Consider the following 21,057-nt stretch of genomic DNA (forward strand, 5'->3'; position numbering starts at 1 on the left):
AAATATTACCACAATAGGATTTCTGATCAATAACCATCAGTAGTGGGGACATAATGACTCAGTGGGTAAAGACAAATATTGGAACACGTGAAAACAGTCTGGTAAGTTCAGAAAAATGCGGCCTTTAAAACCAGGAAAAGACAACACTAATGCCAAAACATGACATAACACTATTCAAATTCTAAGACGACATATATTCTCATGCCACGAAAAACGCTATATATCGAATAAACTGTCCAGCCCTGCAATTACCTTTTCGTTGTACGACACTGTGTTGTAGCATGACAGATCAAATGAACCTTGAACCTTGAAAGACTTCTGCATCTCCCATTATGCATCATGTCATTGATTAACGAAAATGTTGTCAACATACAGTTTTAAATTTGTTTACTAGTGGGTTTTTTTTGCGAATTTCTGTGTTGAGCCTCAGACTGTTTTTCCCCTCCCGGCCTGTAAATCCCGTTAGCGACTGTTTACATCTACAGAGGAGTAACATGGTTTTGGAACAATTCAAGTAAACATTATAACTCTGTTAGAAGAAAGAAACCACAGAGGGGCTGACTAAGAAGCTTATTAGATAAAAAAAAAAACATTAATATCAAACTGGTTACTGTGGCATGTAAACACACGTCTCACTCCTTCCACTTCACAGTTTGGTCTTTTGCATAAACCGTCCAATGCTCGCTTAAAATCATCAATTTAGGATCAAAGGTTCTTGCCCATGTGCCAGACACTGAGTGGGTTGTTGCACCTTTTCATCCTTTTATTGCTCGTGTACTCAAGGGTGTAATTTTCGCTGGGGTGAGGGTGGACATGTCCCCCTCACTCTTCAAAATCCTGTTTTCGTCCATCTCAGATTTACAGTTTGAGTTTATTTTCTATACAGCAGCATCCTTCGACTGTCCTGTCGCCTAAACCCGGATCAGAGGGAGGGGTTGTTCAAAATGTTGGAGCACTCATTAGTTATGTCTGTGCACTCCAAGCAATTAAGTTTAATGAGCAGAAGTGAGTGGCTGTTAGACTTTTCGCCCTCAGTTTTGCCTGTCAGGCAACTTATCATGTTAGAGAAGGTTTTTTTTTCGCAACTGTTATTATAGACAATCAAGAAAACTTGAAAATGATGCAGGCTAGGTAAATAATAAAGCAGCAGTTTATATGACATATCTAATTTCTATTGTTTAATTGCTACCATTAGTGTGGAAAGAACAACACAATATTGCTTTCTATGTATGTAAATGCAGGAAACTCCAAAAACCTCCGACTTCATAGAGTCCTCCCTACCTATCAATCAAACCTACACCCCTGTGTGGACTGAGAACACAGTACTTCACATAATTATCTGTTAAATGGTTTATTCATGACAGCCGGGATAATCAGTCTTAGCAGACCAAAGGTTCATGTAAACAGCTTAACCTGAATAACACCTTTACTGGAGCAAGGCCGAAGTGTAACCTCAGCTATTATCTGCTCTTATAATTGTTGGATCTCGCTCATTTAAAGATTTAGGGGAAGTTTAAAGTGCTTATGTTTCTTTTTCATCGGACCCTAATCTCCTCTAATCCTTTTCCAAGCCCGCTTTCTCAGATCAAGCTACCGACGTACTTGCAAGCGCTCGGTTGCTTTTTTTAGACGTCGAATATGTTTAGAATTAAAATGTGTCGAAAGCCTCAGCGAAGCCTGGTTTACGCCAGACGTGGTCCCAGCATCTCACCGTCTGCCTGCAACAATAAGGCAATATCATCCTGCTTTAGGTGTGGCTGCTTGCGGTAATGCTTTGTGACACAAAGGCAGACACAACGTCGGTGTGAAGGACATCAAGTGCGGCAACACAAAAGACATTACATTGAAGGCACTTGTACACGCTCTCCCCTCTCCTGCCGGGTAATGCTAAAATCAAACAGCTCTGATTCCTGTGTGGCTTTATTTGTCTGAACATGAATTTCACTAAATTAAAATTGGGGGATTATGTCAGGGATTAAGTTGTTCAGGGGATCCAATACTTTTCTATTTCTTGCATGAGTCTTTCCCCTCACAAAAGACAGAGTCAGAGACCCCGCGTATCTCGGTAATTGACTGTTTCGTTTCGCAATCCCATATGGGAAAAAAAATCGCTCCACGCTGGACCATAAATGAAAAGCAAGTAGCGGATTAATTTCACTCAAATGTGCAATAAAAATAAACCTGCAGTTACGTAAAACTTCTCAACAGTATTAAGAGGGTTATTTTTATCGCCGAACTGTGATGTGCTGCCTTCAGACATGAAAGGGGAAAAAAAGTCAGCGTTGTTTTCAGTGCATTAGACACACAAAGTAAATAACTGATAGCGACGGTGAATTTTTTTGTAGCTGCTGGTTCGCCGGAAAGATACTCAGCTCACCATGAGGAGGGTTTTGATAAAGGCATCTCAGTGTCATGCTGCTGTTTACACTTCCTAACACAGCAGTTATCCAGTTTATGCTGCCTCATCTGGAAAAATGTTGCTTTTAAAAATATATTTCTAAAGAAACACCTAAGCTTTGGGTCGTACTGTTTACACTTATTTCAAAAATTAAAAGCTGTTATGTCCAAGTAAATCTGAATGAAACTGACCTTTGGGTCAAAATTGCAATGTAACTGATGGTTCATTTGTCATTTACCAGACACCTCACTTAACAGCGATTGTCAGGGTTGTTTTAAGACGTGAGTCTCACTTCTCCCCCAAGGAAAACACAGCTCCTGAAATGCCTCGTCGGTTGTCCCGCCTTCAATTTGGTGACTTTGTGACATCACACCTCCTCTCGTGTCACACATTTGCATGATTTTACCTCACTGTCACTGTTTGTCACGCAAAAATTGATTCGCCGCAGCTGCTCTGCTGTTGTTAGCAATGCTGGCTTGGGCATGTGTGAGCAGACCAATCAGAGCAGACCGGGTATTCAGGAGGAGGGGCCTTAAAGAGACAGTTTTTTGAGCACTAAAGCATGAAATCCTCCAAATAAAAGTATGAACCTGTAAAATTAGCGTAATATCATTATTTAGGAGGAGTCCTTGAAGAACCCAACTGAGTTTTTTTTTCCTCTTGCATTGTATGACATCTGATGTCTTTGTTTTTTAGTCTTAATACAGACAAAGCACAACCCATACACGTACGGTCCTAGATAACAGCATCATGAATATTATGACATTTTGCTAATTTGTTAAGGTCTAACTGGGACAGTACAGCCAGGCATTGTTCGGGTGAAACAATGCAACAAATGTAGTGTCTAATCAAGCCTTTTAATTAAGTGTGAGCTGAAAGAAAACAGAACAACTCTGACTTATCTCTCCGCTGACCTCACTGTTAGTTTGACCCCCAACGCGGGCTGCGCGGAGATGCGACCGGCCGCTACATGTAAATAGTCCGTCCGCTAATTAACGAGGGGCTTTATTCTTCTGGTTTGACACTCATCTGCGGAAAACAATTAACACTGGTCCTCTCTAACAAGGCAGAGGAAATAAATCAAATGTTAACACAAGGGTGGAGAGTCCTCGCTCGGTGTAATTAGGACAGCGAGGAACCTAAAGGCCCTTAGCACTGTGCTTCATTATCAATTGACAACCTGTATGTCCCCTGACAGTGACTGATCTTCATAGGGAGCCGCCCGTGAATGCCTCTCCACGCCGCAGAATGGGGAGGAAAATGAGATTTGCAGCCTTTTGTCTCAGTGAATAGATGCCGCTCTTCACTGCTTTCTACCTGTGCAAATTCAATCAGCATGCACCTTTTGTTTCGTCGCTCACACACTCGAAGTATGAGTCTACTTTTTTAATATATTTACTCAGACGGTGTCACGGTGAGATTCGATTTTCACATAAAAAATAATTACGACGAGACGGTTTTAAGAATAGTGACATTAAACAGCATGTTTTTTCACGCCGGCTAAACAAATCAGACAAGTATTTCTCAGTTCTGCGCGTGGAGTTTAGCATTAAATGTAGCTGCATCTGTCTGCCTCTTCCCTCGTCCTCGGTCCCCGGTGATGCGTCTGAGGCCATTATGCATTCCACCTGAGTTTTTCCTCTATTGAATAATCGAGAGGCAGTGTGTGTCATACATCTGTTTTAATAAACAGCGGGGTTCTGCATGGAGAATTTCCATAATTAATCTAACAAATGTAAACTCAGCAGTGTATCTGAACCTATTGTCACAAAGCAATTACGGCAGATGTGCATAACGGTGGCCTGAGAAACTGCTACTCCTTCCAGAAATACACAGCTACATCTCACGCATCTTTTATGTTCATGAAATAGATGATATGGGGAGAAATTTTTTTCCCCCCGTTTCAAAAGGGTGTCCTTTTGCTTTTTCCACAGTAGATAGATTAGACTTTTTTTTCTTCAAAGCCTCCCAAAGCTCTGTGTTTAATCACATTATGGCATTTCCCCGCGCTGCCTCGCTATGGTTGCAGGGCTCAGGTTTAAAAAAAAAAAAAAAAAACGAGCCATGCCTTTCAATTTTTGCCCGCAATTTGTACAATTCATGGTCTGCTGTCGGGGACAGATCCCTGTATCACTCTCGGATTCCACTCTTCCATCATCGGCCCTGACATTAAAAGATAAGATTTGATCCTGGGATTTGATCTTAAGCATTAAACTGAGGCCGTGGTCCCACTCTATACAAAACGCCATCAATCACATCTTTTAATCTCCCTCTGCTCTCCCTTTGCACTTTTCACATGAAGGAACTTCCACTGTGGAATGTCCCCCCCCGCTGCTCTTTCTAGGGGGATTATGGCGCTTCAATCCTCACTGCTTGTTCAAATGTCGCAAAATCACGCTTATTAGTGGTAATTTCGCACTTAATCAGCAACCCGATCTACTGAAGTATACCTCGGCACTACACCTAACGACACACACCGCAGTGAGGTAGCTTTCGTTTTCTGATGCACAGGAATCAGGCTGAAGTAAGAGCTCTCTGTTATGCGGGGAACCATTAAATATAAATGCAACAAAAACACATAGTCTGAAGAGTGTTTCCCCGGATCACAACTCGCACTGTAAGAGCGCAGTGGTGGAACAAGGGGAAGTTTCTGTGCCGCACTTAATAATCTCATATTTCACACTGAACTCAAACTGACTGCACACAGCTAAAGACCTGCAACGACTCTAAGTGATCTGCCTGTTCAGACTTTAAAATAAAGGTAGTGCCCCATTAGATCACGTACTGTACCGTCTATGCCATGCTGCAAGAGCTCGGTGGTGGAAATAACTGCTCTCTGGGCCAGCTGTGAAACAATTTTTTTATGCAATGTTGCACAGAGGACAATGGCTGATTGCTGACCGAGCAGATGACGCAAGACAGGAAAACAGACATCTTTCACATCTGCATCTAATCGTAGCAAAGATGGGAGAGTCATTACGCAGCTTAATGCAGACGGGTCGCTGATTGTGCAGCTCCGTCATGGAATGAAAATGACTGATAGCTGTAAAACAGTGTGAGAAAAAGCTACGTCATCATTAAAGAATATGTAAGAATTGACAAAGACTTGTCTATTTAAACCTTCGACAGCGTATGACGAGAGTGACCGCTAACTGCTGCTAACTGTAGCTGCTAACCGTGGGTGCAATTAACTTATTAGCTCAGTTAGAGGTGCAGTCAGCAGTCTGGACCATGAACGCGTTTATGCTAGCAAGGCAGCTTTGGATGGGGACCGGCTGGGCATAGCTGGTTAGCATGCTAACTCCAGCGGGTGGAAGTCATCATGTCAAAACTGTTACTGATGCAGTCTGTTGATATTTTAGTAAATTCTTTTATGTGTTCGACTAAAATTATTCCATATTGCAAGTTTAACTGCTAGCATTTTTAATTATGGCTGCCAGATCCAAATGTGCCTGAGGCCATTTTAGGGTACTGCTTAATAATCTACCACAACATAGGAAACATGAGGATACAATATGCTTTGTCAGTTTTTTTAATGATCAAATGGTCTTTATAATTAAGTAAAGACCACTCAATGGACCAGGTTTACATTTTACATTAAATTTGCTGACTGATCAGTTGACCTTTTAAGGTTTTACTGATCACTACGGGGCTTAACATATGATCTGAAACTACGCTGAAAGCTTACTTGGGCTTGACATACGAGATATCCAGCAGTTGATTTTCGTGGCACTTCTGCTGCAGTCTCAAAACTGAGAGCCTGAATGTCTTTAGCTGTGTTTACATGGACCTTAATATTCCACTAGTGCTCAGAACAATAGCCCAATCAGGATAACAAAGCCTTGTGTAACCACCTCCGTCAGAAGAGACTGATCTGATCTGGCACGATTTGAATGAGTATCCAGTCAGATCTAGAGGGGTGGTGTAAACCTTTGATAAGCCGTTCAACAGGAAAATATTAGCACTTGATAACCATGTCAACTAAATATATTCTCTCTGCTAGTTTGAGTGATATGGGGATGATACTAGGTGATGCTGCTTCCGGGAGGGACAGAAACACGGAGGTAGGGAAACAGAACTGGTCAATGCCCAAAACATACTTTTTTGTTGGACATTTAAGGATTGCTGAACGCGGCAGTGGTCCAAAGGCTCAAGTTGTTCAAACCAGAAACACAAATATTGTTCCTAGAACATGATGTTGGTCCATCTTAAATGTGCTATGTTCAGCCAGAGCAAATGAATGAAGGAAGTCATTCAATTTCTCAACAAAGTTGGTGGGAAAAAAATCTTCTTCTGTTGTATTTCCAGCAGATTATGTGCCTCACAGTGCATGTCTGAAGTTATATTCTGATTAATGGAAATGCTATTGGATCACTTTATTTAGCATCCACATAAAAGTCAGATTGAAGACATACTGTCAATTTAACCACGGCTAGTGATCCCCGGACTGGGAGGACTCCACACTGTACGACACCGCATGCAATGAATCTGTTACAGAAGTCAACCAACCCACATGATGACGCTGAGTTCAATTTTTGTAACCAAATAATTGTATTTGAATCCATGGAGGTCAGGCCTCAATTAATACAGAGTGAAAACTCCCAAACTCCCTCCACGGCGAAGCGCTCCCTCCACTTCACCTCCGAATTGTTGCTATCCTTTAAGAGGGAACAATAATGGCCACTGTCACTGTATTAGTTTTACGACGCTGACAGCATGACAGAGTCCATTAATCACCGCGGTCTCCGGAGGACTCCCTGCAACATGATGACCTGCTCCACAGCAGAGACACGGTGACTGTTAAAGGGAACTTCACCCCGAATTGAGGAGAAAAACAAAAAGTCTGTCATCCATTTGTTCGTCACACCGGCTGCAAACTACAGGATGCATGCATCACTGTGACTACATATGTATGCGCTGGGCATGAATAAGCAATCGTATGCAAATGGGATTGCGCTGCGATGTTAATAACTTGCTGCGTTGACTGGGGATAGAATGGCTGAGGGACAAAGCGACTCCAAAGGAACAAAACAGTGGCTGCATGGAGGATTTAGACATGTGACCAAGAGAAAGAATCTGGCGTACTATCCTTTAATGTGTCCTTTATTAATTATTGATAAGAACAATCCAATCATAGTGTATTGCTAAATCCTCAGAGTCAAGTATTGTATATACAATAGTATGAAGTGATATTATTCATACCCCGTTAGCTTTTCATAATAAAAAAAAAAGCATTTCCTGAAATATTTACATTAAACCACCAATATTTAGAAACATAATTGTGGAAAGCAGAATTAGAATTATTAGCTCAAAGCAAGATATTTTTTTTTCATGGATGTGGACTTAATTAAAGCCATCTTTGTGCATGCATAAATTACTTGTTGTTAATTAACTGCACAGTAATGAACTGTTAACAAAGTGGAGATCAGTGTGCTGCAGCAGTGTTTTGATAAAAACCTAATTTAACCGATTCCTACATGATTATTCTCCTTCGATGCCATTCTTGTTCGTCATTCTGTCGAGTCGAGCAGATGCTGCATTGTCACATTTAAAGGACGAAGCTGTGATTATTCCACATCTCCTCACCATCAGAAAGGGGAAAAACCTCTCCTGCAGCCATGAGTCCATTGGTTTTCAACGGAATTGTTGTTTTTCGCAAATGTTATTGGAACCAGAGTAAACTGTGTTTTGGGGGGGGGGGGGGGGGGGGGGGGTTTGGGGACTACATTGAGTGGTGGAGTGATACACATTTGGTGCTCCAGAGAGTTTTTCACAGAAGCGGTGGCTTGAAAGTGTGCCCCCTGTTTCTTCCAATAAAGAAAATGGCTGCAACACTCCGACTTACTGATGTGTTTTTAATAGTTTTTGGACATGCTCTGTGGCATGAGGGAACCCTTGTTAGCGCGCTCGATTCATTGTCGGTTTTGTTGTTTTCGTGGGATTTAGCGTGGGAAAACCCTGCGCGTGACACTCTTTAGATGTTGTTCTCCTTGCCATCGAAGGAAGAAGGTTTAGGTTGTATGCGTGTGTAAAAACAGACCACACAAGTAAGAGTTTCATGCCAGAATATTTCCTGTCGATTGGTTGATGCACTTGCTTCCGAGAAAAGAAAAGACTACGCTTTTTTTTTTCTTAAAGAAATGATCAGGCCAGGATTTGCTGATGACGAGACAAATATAAAACACGAATGACTGCATCCTCAGTCAGTTCGGCCCTGAAGTCCTTGAAGATAAAGTAAAGCCAAAACGCTTCTTCTTTTTGTCTGCCCTTTTTATGGTTCCGGCGGGTGTTAGAAAAGGTGCAGTGTTGCAGCATTCAGCAACACCTGAATGGCAAAAAAATAAAAAAAAACTTGCACTGCACAAAGAACTGCATTTTGGGAGGAAAATAAAGCAAGCAATCAAAGAGGAGCGCCGGCGTAAAGGATACGGCGAGGTGAGATTTGTGGGAGAATGATAAAGAGGAAACATTGGGTTCATAAATTATCGAGCGAGCAGTGATACACGATAACTACCAGCTCCCCTGTGCTTTCCAATGAGGTTTTTTAAATCGATACCACCCTCGATAAGATACAATTATGGGCATTCTCGCAGTATCACTCGTATGAGACGGACTGACAGCTTGACGCAGTCCATCAATCAGCTGTCTACATGATACCCACGCACGCCGCGGCGCGTATTTCCTCAAAGACAAATACAGGATGTAGCTACAAAGAGGCGTCTGCCTGCTGTTGATTTATTACTGTGTTTCACGAGATTGTACAGTGCAGGATTCTTGTAGGGGAATAACAACATGCTGTGCGGCACCTTGTATACGCAGTGATTGAAAAAAAACAAACAAACAGAACCCGGACCTTCATATAAAAGAGGTCTCGCCACACTCTGGAAAACACGCTCAGAGAAAATTGTGTAATGTTGCGGGAAAAAAAACAAAACAAAACAAAAAAATAGCTAAGTGAGATATGAGGGAAGAAAATGTTCAGGACAAACTCATCTTTTCCATAATCCCCTAGTCTCTGCGCTCCCACCCCTCGTCCCAACCTCCAATTACAAAGAGAAGAAATGCCTCGCTTTTTACTCCTCAGAAATACACAGGCTCTACATCAGAACTCAATTTGGTTTGGTAATGAGACTGTGCTTGTGCATTTCCCCGTGCAGACAGCCCAATCTTCAATTGCCAGCACACATGGGGGCTTTGCTTAGCGGGAAGGCTCTGAGGAAATAGTCGCGCGCGTGCAAAAAAAAAAAAAAAAAAGGGTTGCCTTTTTTTCCTGGATGAAACTTAGAGCTCACCTTGTGTCGTCTTTTCAAAATGACCTTGAGAAATTTCCCGAGATCTGAGCACGAACAGATATTTCACAAACACTTTGCATAGTTTTCCGACACCGATCCCTGGATGGCATGGACTAAGTGATGTGAACAAACACCGCTGGTCAAGGCTCTACAGCAACTGCACTTTTTCTTTTTTTCTTTTTTTTTTTTTTTTACATGTTAATGGTGCAGCTATGAATAATGCAAAGACAGTAAGCGAAGTAAAGTAAATGGTGCGTGACATTCCTGTGTTTTGCATTCATTTGAATGGCCGGGATAACTTTTATCTAATGGCTCAACATAACAATTCATAAGGATTTGAGAACACTTTTGCACTTAAGCATACTGCAAATATACGCAAATATACTGTAGGTCAAAGCAGTCATGGCAACCACACAGTCAGCAACAGAAAGTAGATGAAGAGGGAGAGAAACTCCCCCAGACTCCCTCGCAAAATCGCTCAGATTTGTGAGAAGTCGAGCTCAGAGAAACATTATGAACTCTGTGAAATGCTGTCCGTGACAAATTCTAAACTACTTGGGCCGTCTTGTAAATTCGGTTATACATTAAGTGACGTCTTTCCTCGTGTAAACCATCATTGCGTGCCTTTGTGCCAGCGATGTGAGGTCAGAGACGCTTAGTGCCGGGTGTGAAATGACGTACGTAGAGGTGTCCGATCGCCACGAAAGCGTATGAATGCCAGGATAATAGTTGTTTAATAATGCAGCACTGTGAGGAAAACAGACATTTCATAAGGAAGACAGGCTTTTGACTGTTTATCACCGGTAACGCAGACCCCAGTCTGCAGTATAGTTCATTAACTTGACTCAGTAACCAGAGTGTTGTAGAGTAATTAGGCTTTATGATCAAATTAAGTTCATATATACAAAAGTAGGTTTATAATAACACTTACTTAAGGTGAATTATAGAGTTTCTTGCCTATAACACATGCTACATTTTTCCTTTTGAGGTCTATGTGTTTGTTTTCTCCACAGGATCCCACTGTGTGTGTTTTAATTAACTACAAACCACAATTGAATTGCAGTTGCTACTCGTCCCAGGATGGATGGAATGAAAATCTACTTGCTGCAGGCAGGCACTGATTTAAAGGCACTGACATCTGGTTCATTCACATTTTTGCGGCTCAGGTTTCCGCCACCTGTCCTGAGTTCAGTGCCATCAGGGTGTCAACCGACTCCTAACGCTTGAATTTTTCAGACTGTGATGAAACCCACTGCTTCTCCGAAAACCCCTTGGTTTGCCTTGAGGACAGGCCACGAGCGCTACACTTGTTTACTCTACAAATCCAATAGAAATTCTCCAGGTCAACATGTGAGGCAACATTCACAGCAGCATACAGTGTGCTTTTGAATTCATCATGTTAAAAAATGCTGTTTGCAGGTGATGAGTTAGCTCAAGAGACGAAAGACTTAATTGTAGCCTGCGTGTATTTTTTAATCCTTGAAAACCTCAAATCTGATCTGATCTCACCCTCGAGTAGAAGGAAATACATTTGTTTAAGCACTTAGCCGAAATAATAGTTTCTCATTATTTAGTTTGGCGTAATACTTATCTGCAAATCTGCACGGCAACATAAATCCAAGATGAATGGAAACCAAGGGCTGCCTAGCAGGTCCTGAATCATTATAAAAAGTCTGGTATGCCTTAAGAATTGAAGTTAATTAAATACGAAGATTTTTGCAGCGACTTCCTGCTTGCCCTAATTTCTCAAACATGTGTCCCTGAATGCCCTGCCTCTCCATATGAGGCAACATCCATCCGGATCACATGCAAAGGGGGATCAAACCAAGTCTGATTTACACACAGTTCATGTGAAATTATTATCAGCCATACTTTTCAGCGTGTGCAAAAAGGGATTGGACTTACATAGTCGTCGTATGATTCATGTGTGACGGCTAGCAGCGGGGGCCTGTACCCGGCACTCCCTGCTGCCCCCCTGGCTCTCGGAGCCTGTACCTCCCTCGTCAGAACGGTCGCGGGGAGTTTGGTGTGCGTCGCCGCCGCCACCGCCGTCCCCCGAGGCGCTGCTGCGCTCCTTCCTGTGCCTCTGTGGCCCCTGGGAAAGCAAAACAAGCAGACGCACATGGCATCACTTTTTCTTCTTTTCCATGGGAATCTTACCCTGCAATGTTTTGTGAGTAATGTGAGGTTGAGACAGTGAGGAATCGGTTAAATCCCCCTCTCGTCAGGCTGCCTCGGTTGGTGGTTGTCGTACAGTGTGCTCGAGATCAACATAACCTCCGCTGGCGCCGAAGGTAGATCTCGTGATGATCAGAGGGCTGAGGAGTGTCACTTTGTGTCTTCCTCAGCTCTGCAAACACGCCTGTGGGACGCGTCGCGGTTTGTTTCAATAACACGATGGAGCAGCGCCGAGCATGTGTACAGAATCACACCTCCATCTGCCCGAAGCTGCTGAAGACACTCTGGTTTGTAGACGCGCTCAGACAGGTACCGCTCTCAAGAAGAGCAGTGACTTATTTAACCGGTTCCAGTAGAGCGTGAGCGGGCGCGAGTCAGTTTAGGTTGGATTGCTTTTCGTTTTTCTAGACGTGGCTGTCCAGTAGCAGACCCACGCGAACACAGCAGGGATGAAACAGGGGGATTTAGCCTCGCAAAAAAGAGGACCATTGTCTGCAAACTCCACATTGTAACGGCGGCATGATGTAGGTGGGCCGGGATATCCTTTTTTTCCTTCCTCCAGCACACCCCGTCGCTAGGTAGCGGCTCATTGTGATCCAAAAATACAGACACTCAAAGGGGAATTACTGGTGCATATTTTTCATGGGGGATTTACAATAATCGCTTATTGGGCCGCCATAAGGAGAAAATCGGGGTAAGGAAGTGGTGGTGGTGGCGCTGGTGACTTTAGAATTGGGGGGGGGGGGGGGGGGGGGCGTCCCATGTTTCCAGCTGGATTTAGCTCATCTACATGTGCTGCCTGAATTAGGCCAAGCTGTCATGGCAAACTGTACCTGCCTGTTCCCGAGGGACTGCCACGGCTCAGGTAGATTACTGACAATTTGCTCTTAAAAAAAAAAAAAAAAAGGACTTAAAAGGAGAGCGGGAGAGGCAGGCGTTTCAGCGGCGCACATGGCTAAGTCAATCAGGTGCTCTGGAACATTGAGGGGTTTTTTTCCAGTTACTGGTCCTGCCTGCGTTCCTTAAAATCCCCCTCCAGCTACAGCACACTGAAAACAATATGATGATATGTTGAGTTATCATGAAGACATAACGGGAAAAAGTCAGAAAGGAAGCACTTTTTAAAGCTGTTAGCCTGAGGAGGAGAACGAAGAACGGGTTTATATGAAATATTGAAATGTTTGTCAGTGAACCCAATTACTCTGAAAATTCACCGTGAAGGTGGGAACTTCCTTTTTATATTATTAAAATATGTACTCTGCATTCACAGCAGTGCACATTATAACAGCCGTAGTGCAAAGAATATAAACTACTTTTAGGTGACTGCGTAACCAAACTAAAGGGGCATTCCACCGATTTTATATGAAGATTGGTTCACTAATTATGCCGAATATGACTCAATCTGTGATATCAGTTGTATAATATATTCTTTGAAGGCAACTTTGGGATAATATTAAGGTCCTTGTCATACATGTTAGTTTATAGGGAATAAGGCTCTTAAATGCCCATATAATATTCTTAATAAGATATTGGGGCAAGACAAAAGAGGTGTTAAATTAGTTAGATTATTGGACATATTTAAGCACCTATAATAAACTTGTTAACAGTTTATTGGCGTTTCAGAACGTCAATAAAAGCTTTTCTTACAATTGTTTATAATAGTATTACAAACACATTTATTGATCTTAAGAAAACTCTTCATTTGACATGGTAAGTGTGGTAATTATCAAGTAACATTTTTTTTAAATGTATTTGACATTAACCCCCAAATAACCAAAGTAGTTACCTAATTAACTCCAAGATATAACATAATAACATCCCTCTATTTTTTCAATAGTAGTAAATATAATAAATAGCTGGTGTTTTTGTATGTATGAATGTAAGTACATTTACTGAACTGCAAAGGTTGGGCAGAAACTAGCTGGAAATGAAAACAGCGTGACCAGCAGAAGTTAAGCAGAAAACCATTTTGAAAATTTCCTGGAAATGTTTGGAGAACAAGAGGTCCCTAAATCTCAGGGTAAGTAGGCGGTGATTACCAAGAAACTCCCGCCATTACCGCAACGATGATGAACTCTTGTTCTCGTAATCATTTCCAGTAAACTTCATGCTGGTTTCTGCTTAACTTCTGCTGATTGTGCCATTTTAATGTCCATCTAGTCTCTGTCCATCTTCTGCACATCAGTTAATTGAAGTACATCTTTTAACCATTCATCAATTTTGAGATATTTAGTTTGGTAATTTCAAAGAAATTTCAGATATGGTGCCTGGTAATGGTAATATTATGTATTTGATAACCTTCAGTATGCTATTCTGATGTTTTATCAAGAACAATACATACTTTATTATACATTTATTAGCAGTTAAGTGACAACAATAGCTTATCAGCGTTAAAACACACTTTATAATGCACTTTTTTTGGATTTCTTTTGTATGCAAAGACAAGTATAATCATGATACCATACAGATACCACATCAGGACAAAAGAAGAGTTTCTGGGTGTCAACACAGATGTCACTCTTCTACTTCTAAAGAAACCGGTTGGCAGATTCACAGTGTTTTAAAGGAAGCTTTCTAAAAAAATAGATAACCCCAAATGATACCATATGGTTTGTGTGGGAGGTTTGAAGTTTGAAAGATGTGGGGACTTCATCAGGATGGATCTTTCTCTGGCAGCCTGAGAGTCTCTGCAGCACCAGTTTTAAACCCACTTAGGTCCATTGTTTCTACACTAAATGGAAGTGCAGCACTGACTTAAAGAGAATAATTTAAGTTGTAGCTGTAAGTTCATTTCACAACCGTCAGTGCCATCTAGAAGTTATACACATGACGGAGCCCTTCCTGTAATTGGTTTCTTACCTGGTGGATATTGTGGTTGCCGGTCGCGCGCTCCTCCCCTGCACGCTCCTCCCTCTGCTCGACTCATCTGAGCCGTTCAACAGGGAGAGCTCTCTCAGCTGCTCCTGTCTGATCTCGTCGTTGTAGTCCTGCGGGAAACAAAATATCAGCGTGTCTTGTTAAAAAAAAAAAAAAAAAAAAAGGGGAAAAAAAAGGGAAAAACAAGGACATTTGTCTTCTGACTGCAACAGATGCTCGCAACAGCAGCAAACGCCATCAAATTAAAATGATCTCGACGCGCGCAGGAAACACATGGCGCCGCTGAGCGTTGACTACCCGATGAGGGATATTTTCCTCTGGTTATATTTGGACACAAAATGCAGGAGAGAGATTAGAAAAATGTGGGAAAAGACAAATATTCCTCAAAAGAGCCATGGGTTCAGTGTGAGTTCTGCCTGATTAGAAGAGCGACATTCTGCAGAACTATTGTAAAGTTTTCTTCTGGGCTTTTACAAATAATTTAGAAACCTGCATGTTGAGAAGAAGGGTGAAATAAAAGGTTAATTAATTTTCTTTTAAAAAAAAACACCCTTTCTTCTCACTTTAAAGCAACAAAAAATCTTGTCTAATTTCGTCGGCACGCGCAGACTGTAATTGACAGTTTCAACAACTTTGCGCGGAGTATCGTTATCTTGCGCCTCTGAACCATTTTTCCCTCAACCTGTTATCAAACATGATACAGATCATTACGCGGCAGACAACGGAGTGGACAAAGCGGCATTCATTATCTTGTCACCGCTGACAGATAAACAGGCTTATTTCTCAGGAACACACAAGCGAAGCCCGCAAGATTTGGCGCCTCGGGAAAAAATGTTTTTTTGGTGACGACAACAAAGAGACGGAGGCAGCAGCCGATCCCCCGCCCCCCTCGTCGCCGTTGACGTCTTTGACAGCCACAGTTTTGTGACTTTGTTTTGTTTTCCTGACTGGGTGTCACGCTGAAAGGAGAGCAAGGAAGGGACGCAAATCTTACATCATCCACAACACTTTAAAGATGAACAAAAGGTGAAACGAAGGCCAGGTTGCACGTTGAGTTTCCAGAAATACGATGCTCTTAATATGCTCTTAAAGCGTTTGTCACAACATAACATGGAGTGCATGACATTTTGGAGTGAACACGACTGAAACCAGTAAATTAACCGCACATTGATCGATGAGATGTGAGTGCATTGATAAGGTAAGGACAGGACAGGAATGGGCGTGCAGACTCTGTGAGAGTTAGATACCAACCGACACACTGTGATCTCAGGTTGTGACATGTTCTTTCTCACGAGGATATCAAAGCAGAGTAGTTTCCCCGCTCAGTGATTTTTGTATTGTTTTGACTTTGCCTGTTATCAGATCTTCACAAGAAACCTATTAATAGACTTTCTGTCATTCTGCGTGAAAGTCGAACAATTGTGAAATCCTTTTTTTTTGTCTAAACGTGTGAAAAATTAAACAAATTCTTCAATATCAACTGTCAGCTCTACACGTTGTAGACATGTGACACTAGAAAGCTATTTTAACAAAAAACATTGACATTTTACGCTTCTAAAATCCACAGTTACACTCAAATGTATACATGACACACGTATCATATCAACATTTTTGAAACACACATATCTTCTTTATATTACATGTAAATGAGCTAACTCTCATGTCAGGAGGTAAAGGAGATGGTGGTGGTGTTGCAGCTAGTTGAGACAGCTGCCAAGCCAGAGACCACTGTCCGGGACTGTGTTTCAACATTAGTAAGAGCGAAACTGAATATTCTTGACAACACATCGGGGCGTTTTATGGCCGAGCTTATGGCAACAAAACTGAATATTTTCAAGTATATGTTGAGCTGCAGCCACAACGCTATTTTGAGGAAGGGGAACTTCCACATATGTTTTGGTTTGTAAACTGTTCAGGTCACAGGAGTTCAAACTTGCAGAAGACGGTTAATTACATCTTAAAGTAACACAATTATAATACAAGTTGCCATAAGCAAAACCAAGAAGGCAGACTTTTATTCTGTTCACAACTGCAGCAAAAATAGACAGATTCCTTCCCTTTTTGTACCTTTCACATTAAAAGCACAGCACTTACTGCTCATCAGGTGGGGCTTAAATTCACATATACCATTTTAGTGACAGGCCACTCTATAAAATAGCTCCAAACATTTAGGTACAGATATATCTTTAGTAGTTTCACAAAAACAATTTATTGTTTTTCTCATTTTATTCTCATATCATTTCTCATTATTATTTCATAAATGATGATGCTTTTGGTTTGCTTTAATTCACTGATTAGACCACATCTTTGCATTGGAAGTCGGGTATTGTTGTGCTTAAAACAAATGGACTAACTTATTACTTCTTTGTCTCATAGTTGCTGAAACTGTATAATAATTTAATATAATTTTTCAATTCATGTTTGATCTGCTGTGGTTTTATTGTTTTCCTCAGGAACCACAGCACTTCGTACAAGTGGGTGTTTTTCGTAGGTGGCATTGTTTGAAGAGTCTGCACGGCTGCAGCTGAGCGCTTCTCGATAATCTGAGAGATGCCGGGACGGTTCCCAGCTTCATTTGGAGCAACAGAACCAAGTAATCCAATACGTGATATTTTCCTAGCCAAGTGTTTTTTGTGCTTAAACCTAACCAGATCATGAGCACAATGTTGTCACCACATAAACATTTTCAATTAGACATTCAGCCTCAACATATCCCATGATGTGCAGAAACATACATTGCCAGCATTTATTTTACCAGTTGGGTCGCGTAAATCTGAGTTTGACGTGTACAGAGAAGATGAATTTGTGACAACTAGTTTGGTAGCCAGTCATGGTCCAAATATGCAATTACACATACAAATGTGATGGAGAAACTTGAAGCCTCCAGCACACCTAAACATAGAATGGACTTTTCAGTGAAGACGGAGACATCTTGAAGGATCCTTGTGGAGGTTTTGATCACTATTAAAGGACAACTCCACCAATTTCAAGCATTAATGTGTGTTTACAGGTCTCGGGGAGTACTACTGCATACGTGAAAGAAGTAGTTTAAAGTCTTTTGTGGCTCCAGAGGAAGCTATAATCTAATATACTGCCTCCATTGATGTCACTCGGTAGCAGTGTTGCATTGTGGGCAATGTGGGCACCAGGTTTTGAAAAGGAAGGATGTGTTGAATAAAAAGGGTGATGTCTCTGGTTATGTTGTATCACACCGTTAAGCAATTTAGCTACTAAGCAACATCCCTGGAGGCAATTTATCAGATTACACGCAGCTTCCTCTGGATCCACAAAAGGTTTTATGCTACTTCTTTCATATTTGCAGTAGTACTGCCCAAGACCTAAAACTGGTGGAGTTGCCCTTTAACACTATTGTCGTTGCTTTGATGTGTAGGTCTCTTGTACAAACGGTACATTTGCCGACAGAGGCACTGAGAAGGAGGCCTGTAAGCAAGCAATATCAAAATGCATTTTGTTTGGACCTCAAGGATACGAGCGACGTCTCTTGGTGAGTAACACCGATTGTAAACAGAAATGTTTGCTCACAAGAAAAACTCCACAGGGCACCTTAAAACTTTGCATATTCATAGATTCAGGAGTTTTTAATGAGGAGAAGGCGCAGATGCAGGTTTTTTTTCCCTCAAATTTCTGACTAGTTAATTTTTGGGACGAGAAACAATTTCAGGCAGATGGAAGTCACTGCATGTTTTGTCACACATAATCATAGAACATTTTGGATATTGAGTAATGTTTCTGTTATTTGAATGCGGTACATAGATAGGTTGATCAGAGTAAACTTAATGTGGCGGGCACTTTAACATGTAACCCCAAGCTACTCAAAAAACAGCAGCAGGAAATCACATCTAATTGTCACAGCTCCTCATTTTCATTAACAGGATACGTGTCACACAGTAACCATATGACGACTCTGACACCCACATGTCACTGGAGAAGAACGAAAAAAAGATCCTCACGGTAGATTTCCGAAACATTTGACACACTGCACACGTGTGCTCCTCTTGTTAATGAATTAATAAGGCCTACAGCGCTCTGTTGGTTTGAAGAAGACTGGCACCGCTTTTAATTGGAAAGCTGGCAGCTTATCCAAAGCACAACAAACACGCCAGAGCTTGTAAAAGTTGACTGTTGACAGAGGCGTTAACACGAGAAAACAGCGATAAACCCGATGCCGAGGCTTCTTGGGCCCGACTGTTTGCTCGCGGAGATTAATTCAGGCCATGCATGAACTTGTGCACACACGATGCCCTTTGCAGGGACTTTAAGGGGTCAGCACATGAAGCGTGGCGGTCGCACGACTCCGTTACCGCCTGTGATGACTGATTTCCTGCCTGGTGCAGTTTGTCTAGCGGTCTGCGGGCTTCAGAACCATTTATAAAAGCACTCCTATATCCTTGGAAATCTTTCTGGCAGAAATACAGTCACATTTAACTTTATAAAATAGATGGTGAATTTCAATAATATAATCTTTAATTAAGAGAGGTTTTCTTGCCAGATCTCCTCTGAGACCTTGAGGCTTCCCTGAGTAAGTACATTTTATCCAACACGGATAATAGTCAACAAAAAGACCCAAGCGTTCTGATAAACGTTGTGTCCAAAACATGGCGCAGTTCATGTGAAGTCAAGGCAGCTACAAGAACTTCTTGAACCATATTGCAGATGTCAGATGGAGATGCAGAGGACACAGTGGTAATATACAGTACACTCACAGACTCAGCAGATTTATGGCACGTGGTGACGCAAATGGACCAATTTCAGTTTACCAAGAGCAAACAAAGTGCATATCAGAATGTATCTCGTGTCAGATCGGCTGACGCAAAGGACACATCCTCATCCGTCGACCTCAACACCTTCTCATATCTGGTGAACGGAATGTTTCAGAAAAGGCTCCCTCAAGGCATCGCGTCTGCAACGTCGGAGTGTGTGATATAACGTGTTCACATGCGGTAAGTTAACCTCGACATGCAGTTTTGGAGGGATGGATACTTTTATAAACACGCGTTCATTTGGCAGAAAAATGGCTGCAAAGTACGTTTCTGCAAACCACTGATCTGTTCAAACTTTACATTTCCTCATGAAAAACCCTAGCGTACGGCTCGTTTTTTTTAGGAGGTGGTTCGCAGTCAGAACCAACGGAACCGAACATCATCTTAAACATTTTACAGGCTTCACACTCTTTCTTTTTTCGCTTTGATGTGTTTATTTTTCAAGTTAAGAAAAATCATCGTAGCACACGCCGTCCTGCATGACAACCTCGCGAATGCTGTTCTTATCCTCGCAAAGCACAGAGGTGGCCACGCAGCTGCGGCAGCTGTTAATCTGCATCTTGATACAATGTGTGTTTTTTTTCACCACAGGCTGCTCATCTCGGCTCTTAACAAAAGAACCCAGCTGGGTGCGGCCTCGTTTTGAATGGACTTGTAATCAATTTTGATCATAGGGAAGACTCAGACAACAATGTGTAAGTAGTAATTTAAGAAAAAACTCAAAAATACTTTGACGTGGAAATTATCTCATATCCAAGCGATGCCTTAACCTGCCGCAGGGGATTTTCCCGCTAGATATGTGGAGGTATTGCAGGGTATTGCATTGAGCTCTGAGAACAGTGTGCAGCAGCAACACACTCCAAACTAAGCGTTCGGCTCAACCCATCAAATAATTTGCGTTGCCTGGCTTCAATGCTATCTACCATCGCCGTTATTATCTAGTCTAAAAAGTTTGATTTTCTCTTTTGGTTCATGGCCACCCCTCACTAAACCCTCCTCTGTCCTTGCATCATATTAGGTGGAATCACAAGTGGAAGGGGGGCAGGTGCCATCAGTTTAAATTGATTTTGTATCTATAAAGGTGTTCAAGTTCCAAATGGGATTCTTAGAACCTGCTTGTGCGAGGACATGTTGCTCAGCGTCCTGAATGAATCGGATGTAGGCACGCTGGTAGTAAACAATCTCCAAACAGAGTTCAAGTGTAAATTCAAGAGCATTTCTTTTGTAAATGTGCGTCCTTGACATGACTCTTTCTCGATTCACTTCATCACGCTGCTCCGTCATGATCGCGGGCGGTTTAATACTCGACTCAGAGAAAGAGTAGATGCTTCTATCGAGGTCCTGATTGCAGGAGAGTAAGTGGTCCATGGCGTGATGCCGTTACACACCAGACATCTGCATAATCTATATATCGCTGCACTATTAGAGAACAAAAGCCTCCGCTAATGCAAGGTGAAAAAATTTATTCTCCCTCGCCTCCTAGCTCATTTCCCCCTGCATTGTTCGGCGTCACCTGTGCCGTCGGGATCTC

General features: G+C 41.9%; 1 protein-coding gene across 7 annotated transcripts in view; it reads right to left on the bottom strand.

Annotated features, from left to right (window-relative positions):
- Positions 1-21,057, bottom strand: part of khdrbs2 (KH domain containing, RNA binding, signal transduction associated 2) — an 86,269-nt gene that overhangs the window by 17,666 nt on the left and 47,546 nt on the right. For all 7 annotated transcript variants that reach the window (XM_030441459.1, XM_030441458.1, XM_030441457.1 and 4 more), the window contains exons 5-6: positions 14,728-14,855; positions 11,596-11,785 (exon numbers count right to left, since the gene is read on the bottom strand). In XM_030441459.1, coding sequence (XP_030297319.1) covers positions 11,596-11,785; positions 14,728-14,855 — 318 coding nt within the window. The remainder of the gene's footprint in view (positions 1-11,595; positions 11,786-14,727; positions 14,856-21,057) is intronic.

Source organism: Sparus aurata, chromosome 15, assembly GCF_900880675.1.
Source record: "Sparus aurata chromosome 15, fSpaAur1.1, whole genome shotgun sequence".
In the NCBI taxonomy this organism is placed as follows: Eukaryota; Metazoa; Chordata; class Actinopteri; order Spariformes; family Sparidae; genus Sparus; species Sparus aurata.